Source organism: Chionomys nivalis, chromosome 1 (genome assembly GCF_950005125.1).
Source record: "Chionomys nivalis chromosome 1, mChiNiv1.1, whole genome shotgun sequence".
Lineage (NCBI taxonomy): Eukaryota > Metazoa > Chordata > Mammalia > Rodentia > Cricetidae > Chionomys > Chionomys nivalis.
This window is the reverse complement of record NC_080086.1, coordinates 126,249,776-126,274,318: the sequence shown is the minus strand read 5'-3', so window position 1 is coordinate 126,274,318 and position 24,543 is coordinate 126,249,776. Positions and strand designations below refer to the sequence as shown.

Below are 24,543 nucleotides of genomic sequence, written 5' to 3'. Positions count from 1 at the left end.
CTAAAGCTCTCTTCTGGCCTCAGAGATCAGACATGTAAGTGGTGCATAAACACACACACACACGAAATGTAACAGTAGAATTAGCTAAACAATATACCAAAAACTGAATTATGAGAAAATTCTTAACACAAAGGACATAGATTAAACTTACTGAGTTTAGCTGTCTACCTACCCTCAGACAAAATACAATTTTTTTCTTTTCTTCTTCTTAATACAATGAACTAATGGAAATATATCAGGTTTTTAGAATTAATGAACCAAGAACTAGGAATATCGAGTTTTTAGGCCATTCTCCCACTCCCACACCAATGACTCACATGTGTATCCTTTCTTATCACTATCTATAGAAAGAGTATTAAAATCACAAGAGGAGAATTAACATTATTACAGTATTGGAACATTCTGTCAAAGTGGGTCAATTTCAAATATTAACTGAGCTCAAATAAAAACACATTGTTTCTCGCAAGATGATTGAAGCTGGCTCAGCCATCAAGACATAAGTTTAGTTCTAGCACCCACATGGTGCTAACTCTCTCAGGGAATCTAAAATCCTCTTCTGACTTCCATGGGCCCAGGTACACATGTGGTGCACTGACGTACACGCAGGCAAAACACTCATACACATAAAATAAAAAAATATAAACACAAATAAATAAAAAATGGAAAAAATAAGATATTCATACCATGGTATTTAGAAAGCAAGTATATAACAACCCTCCCAAAGCAAGTCAAATAGCTCCATGAGCATAACTACTATTTGAAATTCTATAGTTTAAACTGGAAATGGAGTTAAATAGTCTACCCAACATCATAATTTGGTTGATAGTACACTGTAGAACATCAATATCAGTTTCTTCTTCATGTGATCACATGAGAGACACATAAGGAAGCCTGGCCTGTTGCTGCTTCTCAGGATTACAGAACAAATGGTATGTGTGTGTGTGTGTGTATATATATATATATATATATATATATATATATATATATATAGGTAATATGGCAAATTTTAAATTCATGTTCACAACATCATAAAGTAGTAAAATCAGGAGTCAAACAACTGATAACACAGGCTTCACATCTTTAGTACACTAGTAGGTGACTAAACCTTTTGGTTTCAGTCACCTTTGGACGTACTCATTATATTGGTAATTTAAGACATACTTTTAATACTAACAATCTATACTGATCACTTGCCAGTAAAAAACTAATCATTTCTGTAATTCAAATGTAACAGATTTTAAGCTTATGAGTTCATTATTCAAAGAACTTCACATTTCTGACAGAAATGTGTAGCATTTTCTGAATTAATTACTATATAGTCAATCAAATAAACTAACAAAATGAAATTCACCTTTTCGATATTTCCATACAAGCAGAATAGGTTGAAGACTCTTGAACAATTCATTTTGAGCTGATGTAATCCACTAACCATTACAACGGAACCAGAGGGACTTCCTCCATGCATGTAAGAGGAAGAAGCTTGTGGTAATGGATAAGCAACAAGTTCAGGTGTATCTCTAGAGCCCATTCTATAACGACTTGGTAAAGGCAATAATGGACCATGTGATCCTGCAAAAATAACCAAAATAATAAGTAACACTTATATGCATTTCCATTTACAAAAATTAGTAGATGCACTTTACTATATAAAAATCCAGAACCTTATGTGTTCTAAGCAGGCACCCTGCCACAAAGTTATAACCTCATTCTCCCAAATTAAACTCTCAAAATTTGTTTTATGTACATCAAAAAAAACAAGAATATGAATATTTAAATATAAATACAGAAACCAAAATCAGCATTTGTATGTACCATACCCAACAGACAGCTATATCTACATATACAAAATTTCTATTTTCAAAAGGATTAAGACTAGGCTAGACTAGAACTGAAGGAGCCAGTGTAAAACTTGGGATATGGATATATGCACATATGACGCTATAATTCAGTGAGGCATGGTGATACACACTTATAACTACCATGGTATTTAGAGGAATGACACAATACAGTGTAAGAAACTACCTTTAAATATTTATTTATTATTATGTATACAATATTCTGTCTGTATACCTGACGGCCAAAAGAGGGCGCCAGACCTCTTTACAGATGGTTGTGAGCCACCATGTGGTTGCTGGGAATTGAACTCAGGACCTTTGGAAGATCAGGCAATGCTCTTAACCACTGAGCCATCCCTCCAGCCCCAGAAACTACCTTTATAATATAAGAAAAAAATATTCTCAAGCCAGTGTAATGGTCCATGCTTTTAATCCCAGCACTTGGGAGGCAGAGGCAGGAGGATCTCTGTGAGTTCGAGACCAGCCTGGTCTACAAGAGCTAGTTCCAGGACAGGCTCCAAAACCACAGAGAAACCCTGTCTCGAAAAAACAAAACAAAACAAAACAAAACAAAAAAAATAGAATGTTAAAACGTTGTCTCCTTGAATATATTGTACTATAATGTACTTTTCAGAAAAATGAATACTAGGATTCATTAGTTAGTACCTCATCAATATTTATTAATTATTTCATTTGTGTGTGTGCCATGGTAAAAGGACAGCTTGCAGGCGTCTGTTCTCTCCTTCTACCATTGTGTGTTCCAAGAATCAAACTCAGGTAATCAGGCTTAGCAGCAAATGCCTTTACCCACCAAGCTATCTCACAGGTCTGCAACCCTCCCCTACCCACAATAAATAAAAGCAAAACAAAACAAGAACCTATCAGAAAATATCTAAAATTCTATGGAAACTCTCTGTCCGCTCATTACATCTCTTAAACCAAAAAATCTTAATGTCAGAATCAACTTGCTAAATTTAAGAGTTGTAAACCTTACCCCCACCCCCCGACAGGGTTTCACTGTGTAATAGCCCTAGCTGTCCTGGAAATAGCTCTGGAGACTAGTTGAGCCTGGAACTCAAAAGATCCATCTGCCTCTGGTCCTGAGTGCTCAGGATTAAAGACATGCACCCACCATTGCCTGGCAACCTTGTGGGTTTTTTGTATCTATAACTTCACTTTCAAGCTTTTTTTGAGTGTGTAACAGAGCAGAACAACAGTAAAGAAACTGAGGTACAAAAATAGGTAGAGAGCTGGGCAGTAGTCGCACATGCCTTTAATCCCAACACCCAGGAGGCAAAGATAGGCCAGGCCGATCCCTAAATTTGAGGTCAGTCCAGTCTACAGAGTGAATTTCAGGATAGCCAGGGCTATACAGAGAAATCCTTTCTCAAAAAAACCAAAGGAGACAGGGAGTGTGTTAACAGCAATTAAGGACCCAGAAGCAGCAACTAAGATGGAGACCTATAATTCAAAAACATAAAACCCAGGGGGCTAAAGAGCTTACTGCTCTTCCAGGAGGTTTGGTTCCCAGGACCCATGTGAGGCAACAGCCTACAACCTCCGTTACAGGGGATGATAACTTCTAGCCTCCTCAGGAATCTGCACAGTGATGTACATAAACGCACACAAGCACACTTGTTAAACATAACATAAATGTTAATATACATAAAAATTCCACCGGGCAGTGGTGGCACATGCCTTAAATCCCAGCACTCAGGAGGCAGGGGCAGGCAGATCTCTGTGAGTTCGAGGCCAGCCTGGTCTACAGGATCTAGTTCCAGGGCAGGCTCCAAAGCTACAGAAAAACCCTGTCTCGGGGTAGGGGTGGGAGAACAGAAACATAATCTACTCCGTGTGTACAATAAACACTAAAATCTCAAGCTATTTTTCTCCATTTTAAGAAGAAACCGTAGCATCAACTTTTTTGTAGGACACAAAGACTTTGATCACCACATTGCAACGTCATTTTTCATATTATACTGCCTTCCTGCCACTACTACTTGCTTATGCAACAATACTTAACTAAAGTCACTATTCCTTTCCCCATGGGAAGTGAAAAGACCTGAAGCAGATAGGCAATACAAGCTTCCACTGAGCTCAAGTGGTACAAACTTCATTACTGTTGAGATACAGGTTAAGTAACAGCCAAAGCCAGTACAAGAGGATAAAAATGCTGTGATGTTTTTAACTACGACCATAAGTCAACAGAATTAAATTATCTAAATGATTTAGACTCTACTGTATAGTCATCAGTTCTAAATAGCAGATTCAAATCTTGATGCTTTTTAGAAAACTAATGCTTCGCATTTTTTAAAAAATCCATTTATATGGGAAAATGTTAAATAAATGGCATCATTAACATTTTGAAGTCATATACTGTCTTTCAAAATTTAAAATCTTTGATCCAGGAAATCCCAAAATGCTAATCATCAACTTGTGATTGCTTAAAGCTCACAGTTTAAGTATGATGAATTCAAAACCAGCCTGATTGACACCTCGAGTTCCAGATCAGCAAGGAATACACAGTAAGACCACATCTTTTAAACAAAAAAACTGTAAAAGTTAGTATAAAATTTATCCTATGATAACAATGAATAAATTTAATCTAATTGAAAATATGCACCTGACTCATATTTTTTTTCGATTCCCTCTTTATTTCTGATCATTACGTAGGAACACATATGATGTAACACAAAATGCAAATAAAGCTTTTCTGTTTAAATGCTGCTCTGAAGGTACAGTTGTGATCTGCATATTTGTAAACTATCTCAGCACCCTAGGACACACGCCTATCTTCTTCCCACTTCATCTCACTTCACTTTTCTTTTTTATTTACAGTCTGTCCTTTTAAAGTCCATCTGCTTAACCTCTATCTCTTAAAGGTTTGTTTCTGCCTGCACTTATTACAGCAGGCCAGAAGAGGGCACCAGATCTCATTATAAATGGTTGTGAGCCACCATGTAGTTGCTGGGAATTGAACTTAAGACCTCTGGAAGAGCAGCCAGCAGCAAGCGCTTAACTTCTCTCTTAGGAAGCAGAACAAATTAATCTACAAGTTCAATATCTTAATGATATAGTTGAGAATAGATGTACCCACACAGCCCTGAGACAACTATCCCCTGAAAGCAAGACTCCACCATCTCAATGATCCCTATTTAGTACCTATCAAAATTATGCACTCCCCTCTCTCTTTTTAGTTCTTTGAGACAGGGTTTCTCTGTCCTGGAACTCACTCTATAGACCAGGCTCACCTCGAACTCACTGAGATCCGTCTGCCTCTGCCTCCCAAGTGCTGGGATTAAAGGTGTGCACCACCACTGCCCGACTGCCATGGACACATTTAACTCCACAAATAACACAACACTTTCTGTGATACATAGCACAATAGGCTTCTACTCAGCATTTCTTTACTGCACAAACAAAACTACACATATACTCTTGTGCTACAGAAACAAAGAAAAATGATCAAGGATGCATACAATATTCTGTCTGTGTGTATGTCTGCAGGCCAGAAGAGGGCACCAGACCTCATTACAAATGGTTGTGAGCCACCATGTGGTTGCCTGGAATTAAACTCAGGACCTTTGGAAGGCAGGCAATGCTCTTAACCACTGAGCCATCTCTCCAGCCCCTAAAACGTAATTTTTAAAAAAATGTAAAAACAAAACAACAACAACAACAAAAAAACCAGCTGGATGATGAAGGCACGTGCCTTTAATCTCAGCCTCGGGAGGTAGAAGCAGGTGGACATCTGGGAGTTTAAGGCTGCATAGTCTACAAAGCAAGTTCCAGGACAGTCAGGCTACACAGAGAAACCATGTCTCATAAAAAACAACAACAAAACAAACAAAACAAAAACAACAAAAAAGACACCCCCCCATGTACAACATTTACTGCTTTAACAAAAAACTCTGCAATATAGGTTACTAGAAAACTTGAAAAAAATTTTATCACAGACATAAGAAATAAATTTTTCAAGTTTAAAAATAGACACTAGAGAGGTGACTAAGATGGTTAAGAACACTGATTGCTCTTCCAGAGGACCTGAGTTCAATTCCCAGCAACCACATGAAGACTCGCAACAGTCTAACTCCAGCTCCAGAAGATCCAATGCATTTTTCTGGTTTCCAAGCATATACACTGTGCATAGATATGCATGCAGGCTAAATATACACAACACATAGAAAGTTAAGTAATTTTTAATTTAAAAAAGATACTAATCAGTAAACCAGAACTCCATGAATAGACTTAATGATAAATCTAAACACTACATAAAACATATTAAGTTCAACTTTGAAGCAAAAACTAGGTAGAAGTCAACAACTACACTCTAAAAATTTAAAAAAATGTTTTAAAACTATGTAGTCAGTCAGTTAACACACTATTCTAATAATAATTGTCAACTTCTATTTTCAAGAATAATCTAAAGCCTAGCTTTTTCAAAAAAATTATTATTCTGAGTTTCCTAATATCAAATTTTCTACCTAGCAAAGATTAAGAGGCTTTAAAAGTAGAATACAAATTTAACCAAAGTCAAAATACCAACTGTAAAATTAAGTATCTATAAATAAAACTATGTTTCTTTCTTGACAAATACTCATTCTTTTTGCTTTATTACTAAAAATTTCTCTTTGCTCTTAGTTAAGTGAAAATAAACTTTCGAAGCAATAATACCCCTTTCTGGTTCCCTTATAAATATGTCAGAGTCAAACTACAGGAACAGAGAACCAAACTATAGGAACAGAGGAAAAAAAGTGCTCAATTCTCCAACCAATCAATAGCTCTCAATTTATTTCAAGGATTATTTTAATATATCAATACTGCTGTAAAGGGCTGAACTTATATAAACTACATCAGGTGATTAGGAGTTTGGGAAATACAGACAAGTAATAGGATATTCTTTATCAGATATGCAAATATTCTTATAGTTAGTTGGTCTTCCTCCTGCCTCGACAAACTTACCATAGCCATCATGTCTAAACGAAGAAGGATGATCTCCCAGAATGGCTTGTCTCTGGCGACCCTTTCCTCTATCTGACACAAAAGTAGAAACAGGATTTTAACAGTTTGATCCAAGTACTTAACAGCGTTTTCACATGGGAAACACCCATTCAAAACATCCAAATACTTCATAAAAGAAATATTACTCCTGGTTAATTTTAAACATCCATCCATATCCAGTTTAAATACAAACACCAAATTTTAAGAAAACAATTCTATCTAACAAATTCCACTGGAAAGTATGTTTTTGATAAATGCCAAATACAATCACACTTTCAAATTTAAAAGATTAGATGCTTTGCAGGAGATGAATTCACACAATGCTAGAGTTTGACACTGTACACAGGTTTTACCAATACATGTTTTTAAAACAAGCTTTTAAGTGCAGTACTTTTGAAAGACAGTACCTGAATCATACTATTAGCTTCAACAGCAACACATTTTCAAAGTGGGCTTCTTTCAAGAAGTTTCAGCATAAGCCAACAACAACCTGTATTACATGGTTTCACAATCAGTAAACACAGAGTATTTTATATGTATATACACATATTTACAAACACCTACTGACTTGAGAGCTGAAAATTTGCACATCACTGGCTTATGTTGTATCAAAGATAGGTCATTTTCTATTGACCATAACATCAAGCAGAAGCATGAGCAACCTCCAGAGTTAAATATGCCAAGATGAACCTAACCAAGGGGGCTACATTATTGGATGAGACTACAATACTCTAAATTTTTATTGTAGCTATATATATATTTTTTTTTAAAAAAAAAAAAAAAAAAAAGCATGCCAATTTCCTCAAGTCTTACTTGAAAGAGAATTTTTTTTTTTTTAAGGAATTACTTCCAGGGTTCCAAAATAGGACTTCTACTGCCGGTTAGCAAATTTCAAAATCATAATACTTTTAGAAGTTTGCTGATCCAATCATAGAGCCCAAAACATCCTTAGTCACCTAAACAAACAAGGTTTATGGAAGATGAGAAATACTTTCACTTTAGTCTAGAAGTCTATTTTTAATTACCTATTCTAACCATGCTATCATACTACTGAAAGGGATTGAAGAGTCATCTAAACTTTTATTCAATATTAAAAAACAACCAAACAATAAAAAAGGAAAATAAAACCTCTTACTCATCCCTTTTTGGCCACTGCTTAACCAATACCAGCAATAAGGTGTTCACTATCTTTCTTTACATTTATAGATAACCTAGATTTCAAGAAAATTACTTCAAATTTCAAGAATATTACTTGAAAGGAGGAACAGAAACTGATCCTCCACCCAAATTCTAATGTATTTTAAACCTTACACTTAGTACTTATACACTGACCTCAACTCCTCACTGCTTCTACAGGCTACGGAACTTCTGTTTCTAGCATTTCCCAGTGTTAGCGTCTACTCTCTCTAATCCAGTCTGCTGACCCCGCAGGTATTGTCCCCGTAAGTAGATACCAAAAGACTCGATTCCTTATCTCTTCTCAGAACCATGTTTTCATGGCTTAAGTTTTACTGACAGTTAACAATGTGTACAAGGAAAGACTCCAATTAACCACTTATTTGCCGTATAGTTATAGAAACCCACAATCTTCATAAAGAGTAGAAGATGGGTGTTGTGGCACATGCCTTTATTTCCAGCATTCAGGATACAGAGGTAGGTAGTGAAACCCTCCAAAGAAAAAAAAGAAAAAAAAATCTTTCAGTCATATATTTTTCACTACTATATTTTGAAGCATTCACTGCCAAAGATAAAACTATATAAAACAAAAGGACCAGTAAAGTCAAACATTGAGCCTATAGTGTTTTGTTAAACTCTGTATATTCAAGCAAAATCTGATAAATGCTATACACTTTCTTCTCAAAAAGGTACACACATATATACAATATGTAAGTTTTGTGTAACATTTATAGAAGAGTTCCCTGAAGTTTAGGCTAAGAATTCTCTGTAATAAAATGTAATCAGGGTGTTTTTTGTTGTTGTTTTGTTTTCCTGGGACAGGGTCTCTCTATGTAGCCTTGGTTGTCCTGGAACTCCCTCTGTAGACCAGGCTGGCCTTGAACTGAGAGATCCACCTGCCTCTGCCTCCCAAGTGCTGGGCTTAAAAGCGTGCGCCACCACTGCCCAGCTTGTAATCAGGTTTTGTAAAATGAATTTTTTTTAAAAAAAAAAAAGTATTTTAATGATTATTTCTTTAATAAAATTTCTTTAGTAAAGATATATGAAGATCCTATTGTCTTCTTTTTATTTATTGTTTTGTTTTTGAGACAGGATCTCATATAGGTCAGGTTGACTTTAAACTTCTGACTCTTTGCCTCTACGTCCTAAGTGCTAGGATTATAAAAGCACACACCACCATTATCTGGCTCTCCGTAAAGGTCTTTGGGCAAAGGAAATAAATAATTTTAATAATCTGTCAACTTGAGTCAAGTTTAGATCGCCACAAAAACTATGTTTATGTGTTTATAAGCTGCAAGTCTAGCCATAAAGTTACCTGTCAATAAACTGAAAAATAAGAGTATATTTGCATTAAAAGCATAAATATAAATTTTTACTTCCTTTAATTATATTTTATTAAATATCTACCTTACACATTTTAAAATAAACTAGAACTGCATGAAAAAAAACTAAGCGGGCTTTGTGTAAAGGTCAAATCTTTTAAAAGAATACACATAAACAATGTTTAAAATGTATAAATGTTTCACTGGGCATGATGGCACACACCTTTAATACCAGCAGTAGGAAGGCAGTTCTCTAAAGTTCAAGGCTACCCTGGTCTACTGAGCTAGTCCTGAGACAGGCAGGACTACACTGAGAAACCCTCTCTTGAAAACAAAAAATAAAAAAGGAAAAAAAAATCTATAAATATTTCAATATATGGTAACATAAATGCAACCCAAACTATTTCAAATGAGTAAATAAAACCTCAAGTGTTCAATAGTGTCAGTGGACAGCAATGAGAGATTTCTCATCAACCATTTATCCTGCTGTTTGAGTTCTTAAGGATTTGTTTTCCAGTATTGGATTCAACTACACCAATCATATGTCAAGCAAATTTCCTTAAGCATCAAAACTGGGGATTTTAACAAAGCTACATTTTACAAAGCAAACCTATTTACAATTTCATGCATAAGATAAAAATGATTCCTGGAAATTGAGAGCTAAAGAAGCCAATCACAGAGAAGTATCTGAACATGCAAATGACCACATTGTGGTTTTTTGACTCTTTCTTTCCTTTGAAGTACATGCACTATCGAGTATTCAGTGCTCAAGATATTTTGGTTGACAAAGTTTTTCAAACTGACTTGTACAGACACATACATCTTGAGCTTTCCTAACATGTGGTTCAAACATTAATATTGTAGTTGAGATGTAGCCAATACTGAAGCCCCCTTGTTTTTACAACATCGACATTTTAATTTGTATATTCCAGAATTACCACAGTTAGTTGAACAATTTGTAAGTGAAAATCTATGCTCATGAAATTTAGAATGTATAGGCTATTGGTGAAAATGCATTTCAAATGAAATGCTATTGATTTTCAGATTTATCAAGTTTAAATATATCCTACCTTGAAAATTACATGTTACTTTCAACTATATTTGAAATGTTAAATTTTCTGGTTACACAAATTAACATAAGTGAAAAACCTTAAATTGTTACAAAATTGGCAACTTATAAACAAGTCACTTTACAAAAATCAAACCACACAGAATAACATCTTTTACATATAATGCACCTTTTCATTTGTTAAAATATCTGTTCAATGTTCATAATTAGGAAAAAACAAAAAACGAAAGTAAACTTAAATGCAACAAATGTGCATTTTTTATGCTGAGGATCAAACACATGGGCTTACACATGCTAAACACATGCTCTTCCACTGACCTGTTTATCCCCAGCCAAATGCACACCCTTCTAATTCACATTAAATCTTTAACGTTTGTGTGGATTGGTTGAGCATATCAATTCCCAATACCTGTAGATAAACTGACCCCTTGTTAAAAGTCAATTAACAATTTCAATTTAAGCTGAAAACAGTTACATCAACGGTCAGTGAACTTTACAACATTGCAAAATGTCTAGTTTTCATAAATCTTAAATTCTACAACTGAAACCTTAAGGGAAATCAGATCAGTATACATACAACTTGAATAAATGGGCACAGTCTATCATGGTGTTCATCCCATGCAAGTCTGAAGTACTGTTAAATGTCGTCCTTTAAAAACTTGGGGTGATGGTGCATGTAGTATGCAGTCAAGGTGAATTGCAAGTCTGAGTTTTTCAGAGGGCTTTTTGTTGATGCCGATGTTGTGCATGATGAGGTGTAGAGTCAGCCTGCCGGAGTCCTCTATCCTTCTTAATGCCTCGTCCAGCTTGGGGGAAAAGTCCTTTCCATAGAGAAGCAGTGTGCAAGTTTGCAGTTTGTAAGGAATATTCTGAATCAGTTTCCTCTCCTCCAAAGAGAGAGAGCTGCTTGGAGAAATGCAAGTCCTTGAACTGCGGGCGTGCCTGTATGTGAGGGCTCCTTGTTGAACTAAATATAAATAAGCTCAGCACATACCAGTAGGGGGCACTAATGTCCAAGGTTAATTTCCAGCATTACACAACTTTTCCAACAAAAGCATTCAGAAACAAGATTTTCATTATAATTAACTAGCTCATCTCAGAAAAAAGAAAGTAACCGCTTGTAAAAATTTCTCAGCAGATCCAAGTACATTCTAAAATTCGTAAAATACCTACCTCGTCTTCCCAAATAAGGTTTAGTGTAGTCCCAACTGTCATTGTCATTCCTAATAACATTTAGACGAGTTGGCTGTTGAAAGCGAAGATAAGTTAGTTTAAATTGAATACTGAAAGCATAAATATTTCTTTGGTGGGGTGTTGAAATACTTACCCTTGCATATTCAATTTTTAGTGTGCAACATCCGGCATATATATCAGCTCCATTGAGTGCTGCTTTAGCTTTCTGGGCACAAAGGACTGACTCAAACATAAAGCTCTATTAAGGAAACATGGCTTCCTAAATTTAGTTTTCTTAATTCCCAGGGAACTAAAAAGATAACCAAAACTAACTCTGTTTCTGGAAACGTTTTCCCAACTAAAACTTACAAATAAATCCTTACTGATAAAAATTTATTTTAAAGACTGAGAATAACAAAGAAAATAGAACACCATCAACGTTATCTACATTAATCCTTCCAAATTATTAGAAGTACTATATAGTAGAACATGGAGTAGGTTTTATCCTCTTAGTGAAGGGCAACCTACAACCTGGAAACAAAATTACTTTGTTCTCAGAATAGATCCAAAGAAATAACAGTGTTAGAATACTTGGCCTCAAATGCAGAGCCTCTAGGTTCAATCCCCAGACCTTAATGGACTATTCTATGGTACAAAGTTATTTTTAACCAAGAGTAAAATTCCCTAGAGGACTGCAGTTTCTTTCATGTTTTAAATGTAAGTAAGTAGGGTATGGCAGTATATACCTTTAATCTCAACAGTCAGAAAGTAGGCAGATGACAAGCCAGGGTTATACAATAGTTAAGAAGATTGCTCTAAGAGGAAAAAGCACCACTTGCCTAGAAATGCCAAGCAGAGGAAAAAAAAAAAAAAGAATTACAAACACTTCTATATATCAGTAACACATTTACAAATAAAGGATATTCAACCATTGCTTGTATCCCATTTCTCTTGAATATAACAATCCGTTGTACTTTTCCAACAGGGTTGCATACTGTATATAGAACATCCTAGAAAGAGGAAAAAAAAAGAATATTTCTTCATTTTTTACATTTAGAAAAACATTAAAACTATATTCTACTTTGTTTATTTAAAAAGCAAAAATTTACAGATATCATTCCTCTTAATTACTAAACTTTAGAGGATCGAACTGTGTAGTCCTAACTGGTCACACAGACCAGCAGAGCCTCAAAATAAAAAATCTACCCACTTTTGCTTCCTGAGTGCTGGAATCAGAGGTTATCTCCCACAACATCCAGCTATTAACCACACTGAAAGGCTAAGGAGTGGGGCTATCCCAGTGGTGCTCAGCCTTTCTAAGGCTACAATCCTTTAATCAGGTCCTCATGTTGTGGTGACCAACAATAAAATTATTTTCATTGCTACTTCATAACTATAATTTTGCTACTGTTATGCATCAGAATGTAAATATCTGATATGCAAACTATCTGGTATGTGAGCCTAGTAAAAGGAATCATGACATCCAGGCAGTGATGGCACATGCCTTTAATCACAGCACTCTAGAGGCAGAGGCAGTTCAAGGCCAGTCTGATCTACAGAGCAAGTTCCAGTACAGGCTCCAAAGCTACACAGAAAAACCCTTTCTTGAAAAAACAAAAACAGGGATCATGACCTGCCAGTTGAGAATCACTGATGGCTCAGACCCTAGGCTAGGTTTCCAGCAACACAGCAGCTAACAACTATCTGTAACTCCAGTTCCAAGGGATGCTCTCTTCTGGCCTCCAAGGGCACTGCACACATGTGGTGAACAGACATGCAGGCAAAAAGCCTGTGTACATATAATAAAAATAAAACTTAAAAATAAACAAATAAAACTGAAAGAAAGACAGCTAAGCATGTTGCACATCTTAAATCCCAGCACTTGGAAGGTAGAGTTCCAGGCCAAGCTGGTCTAGGCCTGGTACTGCAAGATCCAGGCCAGCCAGGACTACATAGTGAAAACCATGTTTCAAAACAAACAAAAACAAGTCGTTGGCAGATAAAAAAAAAAAAACTACAGGGGCTAATTATAGAGGTAGTTGGTTCTACTAAAATACATACCACTGTAATTGGATAAAGAGGATTCTGAATAGAGAGCAGGAGAACTTTGTTGCCACCTGATGGATCATCAGTATTTCCTGGCCGAGTGATTCTTTTACTTGTAGAATAGTTGAAGAAAGCCTGCTGGCCAGCAATGTACACAGGCTCATCTGCAGCAAACGTCACACACTCTTTGGCACTATCTATATTTTCAAACTCCACTAGAGCCTGTCGTTTAAATGGCATCATCATCACATAGCTAAAAAGGAAGAGATATCAAAATTCATTACTTACTCTCAGTCAAGTAAAAGCAAACTTTAATCTCCCCATGACTGAAAAAGCTTTCATCTCATGCCCTACTCAAGCCCAATTCCATCAATCACTTACACCCCCTCTCCCATGCGATAATTAGAAAACATCAAGATACAGAAACTAAAAAACCCCACAGAAAATCAGCAAGCAAAACCTGAAGATAAACAGTAGAAACTATCTGGACATGGTGGCAAAAGTTGTAATCTCAGCACTTGGGATGTGAGGCAGAAGAGGGCTGCAAGTTCAAAGCCAGCTCATCTCAAAAAAGAAAAGAAATACCCACATAACAATAACTAAGAATTAACTACTTCTATTTTATCTTATTAAAAAAAGACAAATAGAGGTGACCATAGATTGACCAAAATTCATCCGAGTAATTTACCCCAAAATACTTTAAAGAGTTCACAAAAAGACAAACACTACAAGTTAATCTTGGTTAACTATGAGCAAGAGGATGAGGTATTTATTTTTGAAAATATATTCCTCTGGAGGAAATATATTTTAATACACAAATGAATAATAAATGGGGTGATCCCAGCACTCAAAAGGCAGAGCCAGAAAGATCTCTGAGGATTTGAGGCCAGCCTGGTCAACCTGGGCTGCTATATTGTGAAACCCTGTCTAAATTTTTTAAAATAGAAAAAAAAAAAAAAAATCACAGTGCATGTTTTACAAAAGGAGAAACAGCATATTCACAGCTGACATGAAGAAGAACTTTCAACTGTCTTGAGATACAAGCAACATGGTCTAATCATATCAACAAATAAACAAAACAAAACAAAAAAAAAAACACAAAAATCATCAGGGCATGATGGCGCTTGCCTTTAATCCCTATGGCTCTCTAGTTCAAAGCCAGCCTGATCTACAGAGTAAATTCCAGCACAGCTAAGGCTGCTAAGGAGAAACCCGTCTTAAAAAATAAAACAGAACAAAAAACATCAAGTCAGGTACTCAAACCACTCTGCAAAACAAGCACCCAGGGCCCACAGTTTCAAAACAGAAACTGACAATAACACAGTGTTAGTAAAAACAAATTAAATGAAAAACCCACATTTTTTTTTTTTTAAAGGAGGCAGGGTTTCTCTGTGTAACAGCCCTTGGTGGTCCTGGAACTAACTCTTGTTGACCAGACTGGCCTTGAACTCACAGAGATCCACCTGCCTCTGCCTCCCGAGTGCTAGGATTAAAGACATGCACCACCAACATCCGGTCCCTCACATCATTTTATATTCAGTAATTTACCACTTTCCTCATTTATAAAACTGGAGACTTATGGTCAAGATTAGAGTTACTGCATACAAACTGCCTAGCAAACAGCCTGGCACATTCTGGGATCTCTTACTCTGTTTTCCTCACACAACTTCATATCCTCAGAAGAAAGAAACAGAGCCTGGCACACAGCAGATAATAAATTGGCCTAGGAGGCTGGTTAGCTATCTCTACCTATATCACTAAAAGGTCAACAGAGACACAGTAAGGTCTTTGATTTATAGCTATAAGTACAAAATATAAATAAATCCCAGGAAAGAAACTATTTCTTCCAGATGAATTCTTTTATATGTAAAATAGTAAACCTCGGAATCTGGCTTACTATTTAAACTATTTTAAAAAGGGGGGGGGCTGGAGAGATGGCTCAGAGGTTAAGAGCATTGCCTCCTCTTCCAAAGGTCCTGAGTTCAATTCCCAGCAACTACATGGTGGCTCACAACCATCTGTAATGGGGTCTGGGGCCCTCTTCTGGCCTTCGGGCATACACACAGACAGAATATTGCATACATAATAAATAAATAAATAAATAAATAAATAAATATTAAAAAAATAAAATTAAAAAAAATAAAAAAGGGGGGAATAAGATGTTCACCAATTAAGAGTACTTATTACTCTTACAGAGGACCAGGGCTCAGTTCCCAGCATCTACATGGTGATTCACAACTCTAACTTGTTCCTGGGGATCCAACATCCTCTTTTAAGATCTCTGTAGGAATCATACATATATGAAGACAAAACAAATCTTTAAAAGTAAATAATTTAAGAATGTCTTTTGCACAAACTAAAAATTTTTTGTTGCCAAGTTAAAAATGGTCCCTAGAAACAGAAAAATTAAAAACAAAGTTAACTGGCCTATTATAGATTTGGTCATAAGAAAACTGCTTTCTAGCTGGGTGAAGTTATCAAAGCACACCTTTGACTCTAGCACTCAGGAGGCAGATGAATCTCTGTGAGTTCCAGGACAGCCGGGGCCATGTAGAGACCCTGCCTCTTAAAAAAAAAAAAAACCACACACACACACACACAAATAAAACATTAACTAGAAGCAAACCCAAAAGTTTAAAAAGAATATGAGAAAGGCCAAACAGCAAAAAGAGAAATGAAAGAGCCAACCAACATGATGAGTCAATATTTTCAACTCAATACCAAGAAACTTTTTACCTATAAACTCATTGAATGGCAGGTGATGATCAATGTAAGCATCTACTAATCACCCCATAAAGGTTAGAAAAAAAAAGCTTAAGGCTTAGTAGCAAAGTGTCTGCCTAGCTATAAGTACAAAATATAAATAAATCCCAGGAAAGAAACTATTTGTATAGTGCAAACAAAGCCCTGAACAGAACACAAAACAAACTAATTTGAGCAACTAACTTTAGACCCTGGACACACATGGTGGAGAGTTGACTCCCTCAAGCTATCCTCTGACCTCCATAGACTATAAACAAGTAAATTTAAAAAACTAAAACAACCAGATGGTAGTGGCACACACTTTTGATCCCAACACAACAAGGGAGGCTGAAGCAGGTGGAGTTTGGTAAGTTTGAGGCCAGCCTTGTCTATGTAATCAAGTTCCAAGACAGCTAGGACTGACTACACAGAGAAAGACTGTCTCGAACCCCTCTTCCTCAAATAAAGAACAAAGACGGGCAGCGGTGGCACACGCCTTTAATCCCAGCACACAGGGAGGCAGAGGCAGACGGATTTCTGAGTTTGAGGCCAGTCTGGTCTATAGAGTAAGTTCCAGGATAGGCTCCAAAGCTACAGAGAGAAACCATGTCTGGAAAAAACAAAACAAAACAAAACAAAACAAAACAAAACAAAAAGATTCCAAAGATGGCAGACACCTATAATCCTAGCACTCAACAGTCTGAAACAGGAAAGTTCCAGGCCAGCCTGCCCCACCTCAAAATATGAGGGAGAAGTTTTTTCCCCCATAGAAAAGCATACATACATACATACATACAGCAATGCTACATACAACTCAAGCAATCAAGCAGGCAATTGTCCTACCATGTTATTTTCAATATTTATTTAAGTCCCTGCTGTCCTTACCATATTGTCCCAAATTTTTCCAGCGCCTCCACAAGGTCTGCTTCCACCACAGATTCACAGAGTCCTCGAACATGAACAACAGGGGAAACAGAAACTTTATGATGACTTCCACCTCCCTCCTAGTGAAGAGAAAAGAATGTCAAGTTAACTTCAAAGTCTAAACTGCATCTTTCAGTAAATTCAACTCTACATTATAAAGGGTACACACACACACATACATCAAACATACATGACAAACTAAATTATAATTCACAAGTTAGCAAAAGACCTGAGAAATAAGATAAATTGAATGTTTGCTTTGAAATTTTTATTCCTAATAAGTTTCCAAACCCCTCTCTCTGGCTTTGGGCTATTAAAACAGGATTTCTTTATGTAGACCAGGCTGGCCACAAACTCAGGCCTGTTTCTGAAATTTTTATTTCTAAAGAAGAGTGATCTTGAGAACAGAAGTCAGCTCATTGGGTAAAGCCACAGGCACTTGCCACCAAACCTGACACCAAGTCCAATCCCCAGAACCCACACAGTGGACATAGGGAACTGTTGCATACACAAAATTCCTTTCTTTCTTCTTCTTTTTTTTTCCCCCCCGAGACAGGGTTTCTCTGTGGCTTTGGAGCCTGTCCTGGAACTAGCTCTTGTAGAGTGCAGGGATTAAATGTGTGTGGCCACCACCGCCTGGCCAAAATAAATTCCTTTAAAAAGTGTTCCAAGCCTGGCCGGTGGTGGCACACGCCTTTAATCCCTGCACTTGGGAGGCAGAGGCAGGGGGATCTCTGTGAGTTCGAGGCCAGCCTGGTCTAGAAGAGCTAGTTCCAGGACAGGAACCAAAAAAAAGCTACGGAGAAACCCTGCCTCAAAAATCAAAAAAAAAAAAAAAAAAAAAAAAAGTGTTTCAGCCAGGAAGGGAAATGTGATAGGCAATGTCTGATGTACTGAAGTAGGTGGTGGGCTCATGAGTGGTTTTTTTTTTTATACTTTTCTGCTTGTCTTACATAATATATAATAATTATTTTACAGCTTTTTATTTCATAAAACACTCAGTATTGTTTGTGTCCCCCACCCTTTGGGGGCTTTTACCCTTGCATTTTACATCCAGAACATCTAACAACGATGATGTTCTTTTACATAACCTTTACCACTTTCCTAAGACAAAAATAATTCGATTAGGCAAATCTAACAGTCTGTTTTCATATTTCTCCAACTGTCCATCATCTGGCTTCTAAGGCACTTTTAGTCTATTATAAAATTCACCTTCTGCACTCAAAAAATATTTATGCTAATCCAATTAAATCTTTCATATAACAAAATTTACCTTCTGAATTCAGTTTTGTTTTTCTAGAGGCTCTCTCCTCCTGTATTTTGGCAGTAACTTTGAATAGGTCTTTTACCTTTGCCAGTTTTTCTCTAAGAATTGCCCGTCATGAATAATGACTATGATGAATACAGTGCAAAAAATGGCTAGTTTTCAAATTGGTCTTTCCCATAAAAAATGGAAAATGCAGACCAATTTCTTAAAATCCCTCAAAAGAATTCACAATTTACACTGACACCATTTCCAAAAGCTGCAGGACATGAAAATATTACTGCTCCAATTTGATCCATGTATTACATACAAATTATGAGTCTGTACTCCATAAAGGTTATTATTTGTTGTCAAGGAAAATTTTTAAAAAGAACTTATAGAGAAAAGCTGGAAGATGTTAGCTATAATATAGTATTTGGGTGAAAGGAGATTGTTCTCAGTCTGAAGGCAAAGAAACCACCTCATAATCCTTGTACTTTTCCTTATTCCCAATCATTTACCATTCTTAAATTATCTATCTTGGCAATTCTCTAATTTTAATTATATTCCCATATATACTTCTGTTTGAGATAGGGTCTCACTATGTAGCCCTGGCTAATCCAGAACCCGATTTCCATCCCTTTAATACAAAAACTTTTCTATCGCTCATTTTTGAAACACTAAAATTCTAGTCATTCCCAATTGAAAGACAATTTTCTTTTCAAACTATATGTCTACCACTCCCTTCCTCAAGGTATAGTTTTCTATCCTCCCTTCTACCCTAAATTTGTGTGTGTGTGTGTTTTGGGAGACAGGGTTTCTCTGTAGTTTTGGAGCCTATCCTGGAACTTGCTCTTTAAACTATCCTGGCCTCGAACTCACAGAGATACACCTGCCTTTGCCTCCCGAGAGTGCTGGGACTACTATTAAGTTAAAACAAAACAAAAAAACCAAGTTCTCATACATTCAAGACCAGCTTCAAGCTTGCTATATGTAGCAGAAAACAACCTTGAACTTCCGATCATCCAGCTAAGATTTTAAATGTGCACTAGAATACACTGTTTATGCATCACAGGAAATCAAACCCACAATTTCATGCACACAGACAAGCACAAATTTAGCTATATCCCAATCATTAGCACTCTTCTTAAATCACTGTTTTTTCAATTTGAGATATACCTATGACAAGAAATCTGAAATCCTCTGCAGCACAGAGGCCTTTACCTACCCTAAAATCAGGTATATATCATGTATGTAGCTGTGGTATCAAGGAATACACTTCTCTCATGCTAGGCAACTATTCTACCACTGAGTCTTACAACATTACCCTATTACCTGATTTCTAAACTAGTGGGTAAATCAGTATTGATAATCCCTACCTATATACAAACTAAAGTAGATGTGATGGCAAAGGCCCACAATCCCCTCACTCACATCACCATCATTCATAGTCAAGGCCAGACTATATACCTACTAATACTTGCAGCATATCTTCTCCGGCTTAAGAAATCATTTTAAATTCTTTTCGTCTACAGCAATCTTTCCATTTCAAATTCTTCCATAGCTAGGCTCTCTCCTGTTCTGCTATATCTATCATTTCCCAGCTTCAAAGTAATATTCTAAATATATATACCCAAGCAAATCCAATCATTCTTTCAAAATACATGTCTGTTTTTACAATTTTTCAATTCTTTTCACTAGGTAAATTGTGTCAAACTATAATGGAGGCTCAGTGGGTCCCCACCAACAGGCTTGAGGTTTGTCTAGTTATAACTATGCTGAACAGTCGCTCAAGGACAAATTCTCACAAGCCAACCAAACTTTTTTTTTTCTATTTGGCTATAATCTTTCATTTGGAAATTTTAGGGGCAACAATTTCATCTGTCTTACTACCTTACGAGTCTACTTTATTAAAATTTGAAAACCCTGAGTAGTTACTTTATTTGCAAACAAATTACCTAACTTATATGACTTTTGACTATCTGAGTATTTTTCCCCCTTTCCTTTTGGAGCTTTCTGTTCGGGCAGTTTTGTTGTTGTTACTGTTCTTTTGACAGTATCTTGGAACCCAAGCTAGCCTCAAACTCACTATGTAGCTAAGGCTAGTCTTTACTGATTATCCTGCCTTGTACCCCAACTGCTACCTATTCCTGACCTTTCTTGGCTGAAACAAGAGTCTGAAGCCCAGGCTAACCTCCAACTCATCATCTTTCTGCTTCTGTCCACTTAGGAGTATTAGAACTGCTGAGATTACAGACATGTACCACTGTACCTGGATTTGTTTTTTTGACACCATACTGCCCACCCTGGACTTGATGGCCTAGGCTCCAGTAGTCCTCCAGACTTTTTTTTTAACCTCCTGAGTAGCTGGGACTACAAGCTGCCTGGTTATCATTCAATCCTTGATTTTGCCTGTCTACTCATGAATGGAATACAACACTTGAAAAACTTCATCTTCAAGATAAATTGGAACTCCATCTCTATAAACAAATTGGTTTTGGTAAGTGAAGCCTTATATGTAAAGGACTAGTTTATTTCTTGAAATTAAAAAGATATAAAAACTAATGAACTTGCCGGGCGATGGTAGCGCACGCCTTTAATCCCAGCACTCGGGAGGCAGAGGCAGGTGGATCTCTGAGTTCAAGGCCAGCCTGGTCTACAAGAGCTAGTTCCAGGACGGGAACCAAAAAAGCTACCCTAATGAACTTGAAGATTATGCCTGCTAAATTTAAGAATGCTACTTATGGAGAAATGGCTTAGCACTTGCTGCTTTTTGAAGAAGGCCCAGGTTCAGTTTCCAGTACCACACAATGGCTCACAACCATCTTTCACTCCAGTTCCAGAGGCCTCTTCTGACCTCCATGGGCACTAGGCACGCACAGTGACATGCAGACACACAATAAAAAATAAATTGGTTAGAAATAGTGAAACACACAACTTTAATCTCAGCACACAGGAGGCAGAAGGAAAGTGGGTCTCTATTGAGTTCCAGGCCAGTCAAGGGTATACAGTGAGACCCTGCCTCAAAAATAAATTTTAAAAATCATAAGCTATTTACTCCAAAAGAATAAAATAATTATAATACATACATAGCATGAACCTCCCATAATTAAGCTTTGTTCAAGAATGAAATCCAGTGAATCAAAAACCCTGGGAATTTTTGGTCTGTGACGCCAACCAAGGGGTATCGTATTTGTCCAATCCAAACCATTCAGAGCAATCCATCCCAATCCCACCCCCTCTCGTTCTCCTCTCCCTCCCTCCTTCCAGAGTCTCTGGCTATGGAACTCACTAGATAGGTCAAGTGGCAGAGCAGTGCTCCCCACATCTACCTCTTGGGTACTGGAATTACAGGCATGCACCACAGCCAGCCTTCCTATTTCTCTACCTTCAAACACTGAGACCATTGCTAAGGATCCATTCCCATTTTAACTGTTCTTATTCACATTCTTCTTTAAACTTAGTTATTAAATCATGAAAAGTCAAACAGAAGGCATCCTTTAAAATCTTGCTTCTCCCTTCACAAATTTCCAATTAGAGTTAAGAAGATAGTTCACCACTGTACCGAATCTGAATTTACTCTAACAGCTTGACACTGATGTATTTCTTTTACAGGCTAAGGATTATAGAAATTAGGCTAAACTCTTCAGTTAAATGAAAAAAGTATTTCAATAAGATGGAGCACTAGACTCTATCTTGATAAAGGTAATTTTATTATGCACATGTTTCATAATTACAATGACTTCAAAATAGTACTGAAAATTACAAGGAAAAATTTTGAAAATGAAAAACTGAGTGTTAGCCGGGCGATGGTGGTGCACGCCTTTAATCCCAGCACTCGGGAGGCAGAGGCAGGCGGATCTCTGTGAGTTCGAGACCAGCCTGGTCTACAGAGCTAGTTCCAGGACAGGCTCCAAAGCCAGAGAAACCCTGTCTCGAAAAACCAAAAAAAAAAAAGACAAACTGAGTCTTCATTAAACTTAACATTAGCCCATCGGTTCCATTGTTAAATTTACAAATAAGTTTATTGGAGAGGAGTGCTGGTAGAGCCAAAAACAGCTACACATGCTAGTCAAGTGCACCACTGAGGCCATCAAGCTACAGCCCCAGCTCCAGCTATGCAGTTAAAAGAAAGCACCTTGCCCTAAGCACTAAAAGATGAACAGCAACTTGAATTTTAACTACACACATCAATTCCTGCCTTGGTCATTTGAAAGTTGTATTAACTAGTTTACTACAGCATCAAGTAAGGAAAGTACACATAGTTCAAGTTTCACATCTTATAGACTAAGAAAACTAAAAAGTAGACTTTCTCAAGGTCACAAAAATTTTAAGACTAGCCAGGCAATGGTGGCGCACGCCTTTAATTCCAGCACTCACTCGGGAGGCAGAGACAGGAGGATCTCTGTGAGTTCGAGACCAGCCTGGTCTACAGAGCTAGTTCCAGGACAGGCTCCAAAGCCAGAGAAACCCTGTCTCTCGAAAAACCAAAAAAAAAAAAAAAAAAAAAAATTGTAAGACTAAACTCCTGATCTACTTCAAGCCCTTGCCCAATGCCATTTGCACTTTTTTGACTTATGTTAATTACATATTTCTCCCTAGCATTCAAAAATAGCCTATTTTAAAACAAAAATTTTATCGCTGTGTGTGTGGGTGTGTGTGCACCAAGCCATGCATATACAAGGCAGAGGACAACATCCACCATGTGGGCTCTAGCAACTGAACTCTGGTTTTCAGGCATTTGCAAGTACTCTTGCCCACTGAGCCACCCATCTTTCCTGCCAAGTGTTTTAAGCATCTTTCCAAAACATTTAAAAGTACTTCACAAACAACTAGGGCTTTTGGCAAAAGAACCACAACACCACTTATTATAACCCTATTTTCAACTCTTACAACAGTTGCCTGTGATCTTAAGAGTCTCTAAGAAAACCATAATCTCCTTTATTCATACCCCCAAGTCACATTTGGAGTATTTCAAAAAAACTTGACAGAAAAGTCCCCAAATAACAAATACATGGAAACTATGCCTGATCTGGGCCAAAAGGCCTTTGAGAATCAGTTGTGAGCACAGTTACAGCAAGAAAAAACAATTCCTTAAAAAACAAAGGTCAAATTTACCCATCACATTGTCATATTTAAAAACACTCTTAATTCAATCCCCAGGTCTCACATGAAGCTGTCCCCTGACCTCCACACACGCAGGCTTCAATGCACACACAAAAATTAATTTAATTTAATTTAATTCAAACGGGCGGAAAGAAGGGCTCATCCGAAAAGCACACAGTCCTCTTGGGGGTAATGGACCACAGTTTGATTCCCAGCACCCAGGTCAGGCGACTCACAACTACTTTTATCTCTATTTCCAGGCGATTCAACTTCTGAGGCTGCCATGGATGGGTGCTTAAGTATCCACACAGGTAACTTTTTTTAATTTAAGCAAGACAAATAAAATTCAAACAAACTTTTCAAAGACAAGTTGCTTTTGATTAAAAGGGTTGAAACACCTTTAATGGTGGAAGACTTCTATAACTTCATAAAATGCTCAGAAGATTTGTCTCAAATGTATTAAATGTTTAAAGAATATCTTAGTCACCAAGAGAGTTTAAGGGCTCCAACGAGGGACAAAACCGTTGGAACGCTTTGTTTCCTTAAACTCTCCATGGAACTGAAGCTGTGGGTTAAGCTATCCACATTCCTTCGGTCGAAAACATTTCTGATAAGGAGGCTTCGAGGAATGTGTATAACACAGCTCTGAATTCATTTCCTTCTTCCGTGGGGACAAACTTGAAGTAGAACTCAAGTCATTCGGGAACGTTTGCAAACCTTTTACTTGAAAGCACGGCCACACTCTTACCCACACATTTTTTTTTTTTTTTTGGTTAACATTTTTTATGTGAAAACTGTCTTGAGTCACCGCCCAAAAAGCGGGTAGCCCAGCATGAACTCCATGCCCGCAAACACTTTTTAAGAGCAAAATAACGCACGCACACGCATACACAAAACCCAAGACAA

The 24,543-nt window shown here is 37.0% G+C and overlaps 1 protein-coding gene across 1 annotated transcript in view; it reads right to left on the bottom strand.

Annotated features, from left to right (window-relative positions):
- Hnrnpll (heterogeneous nuclear ribonucleoprotein L like) overlaps positions 1 to 24,543 on the bottom strand; it is a 32,758-nt gene that overhangs the window by 7,015 nt on the left and 1,200 nt on the right. The window contains exons 2-8 of the mRNA XM_057777128.1: positions 17,250 to 17,368; positions 13,638 to 13,875; positions 12,501 to 12,586; positions 11,731 to 11,827; positions 11,577 to 11,649; positions 6,798 to 6,869; positions 1,352 to 1,569 (exon numbers count right to left, since the gene is read on the bottom strand). Coding sequence (XP_057633111.1) covers positions 1,352 to 1,569; positions 6,798 to 6,869; positions 11,577 to 11,649; positions 11,731 to 11,827; positions 12,501 to 12,586; positions 13,638 to 13,875; positions 17,250 to 17,368 — 903 coding nt within the window. The remainder of the gene's footprint in view (positions 1 to 1,351; positions 1,570 to 6,797; positions 6,870 to 11,576; positions 11,650 to 11,730; positions 11,828 to 12,500; positions 12,587 to 13,637; positions 13,876 to 17,249; positions 17,369 to 24,543) is intronic.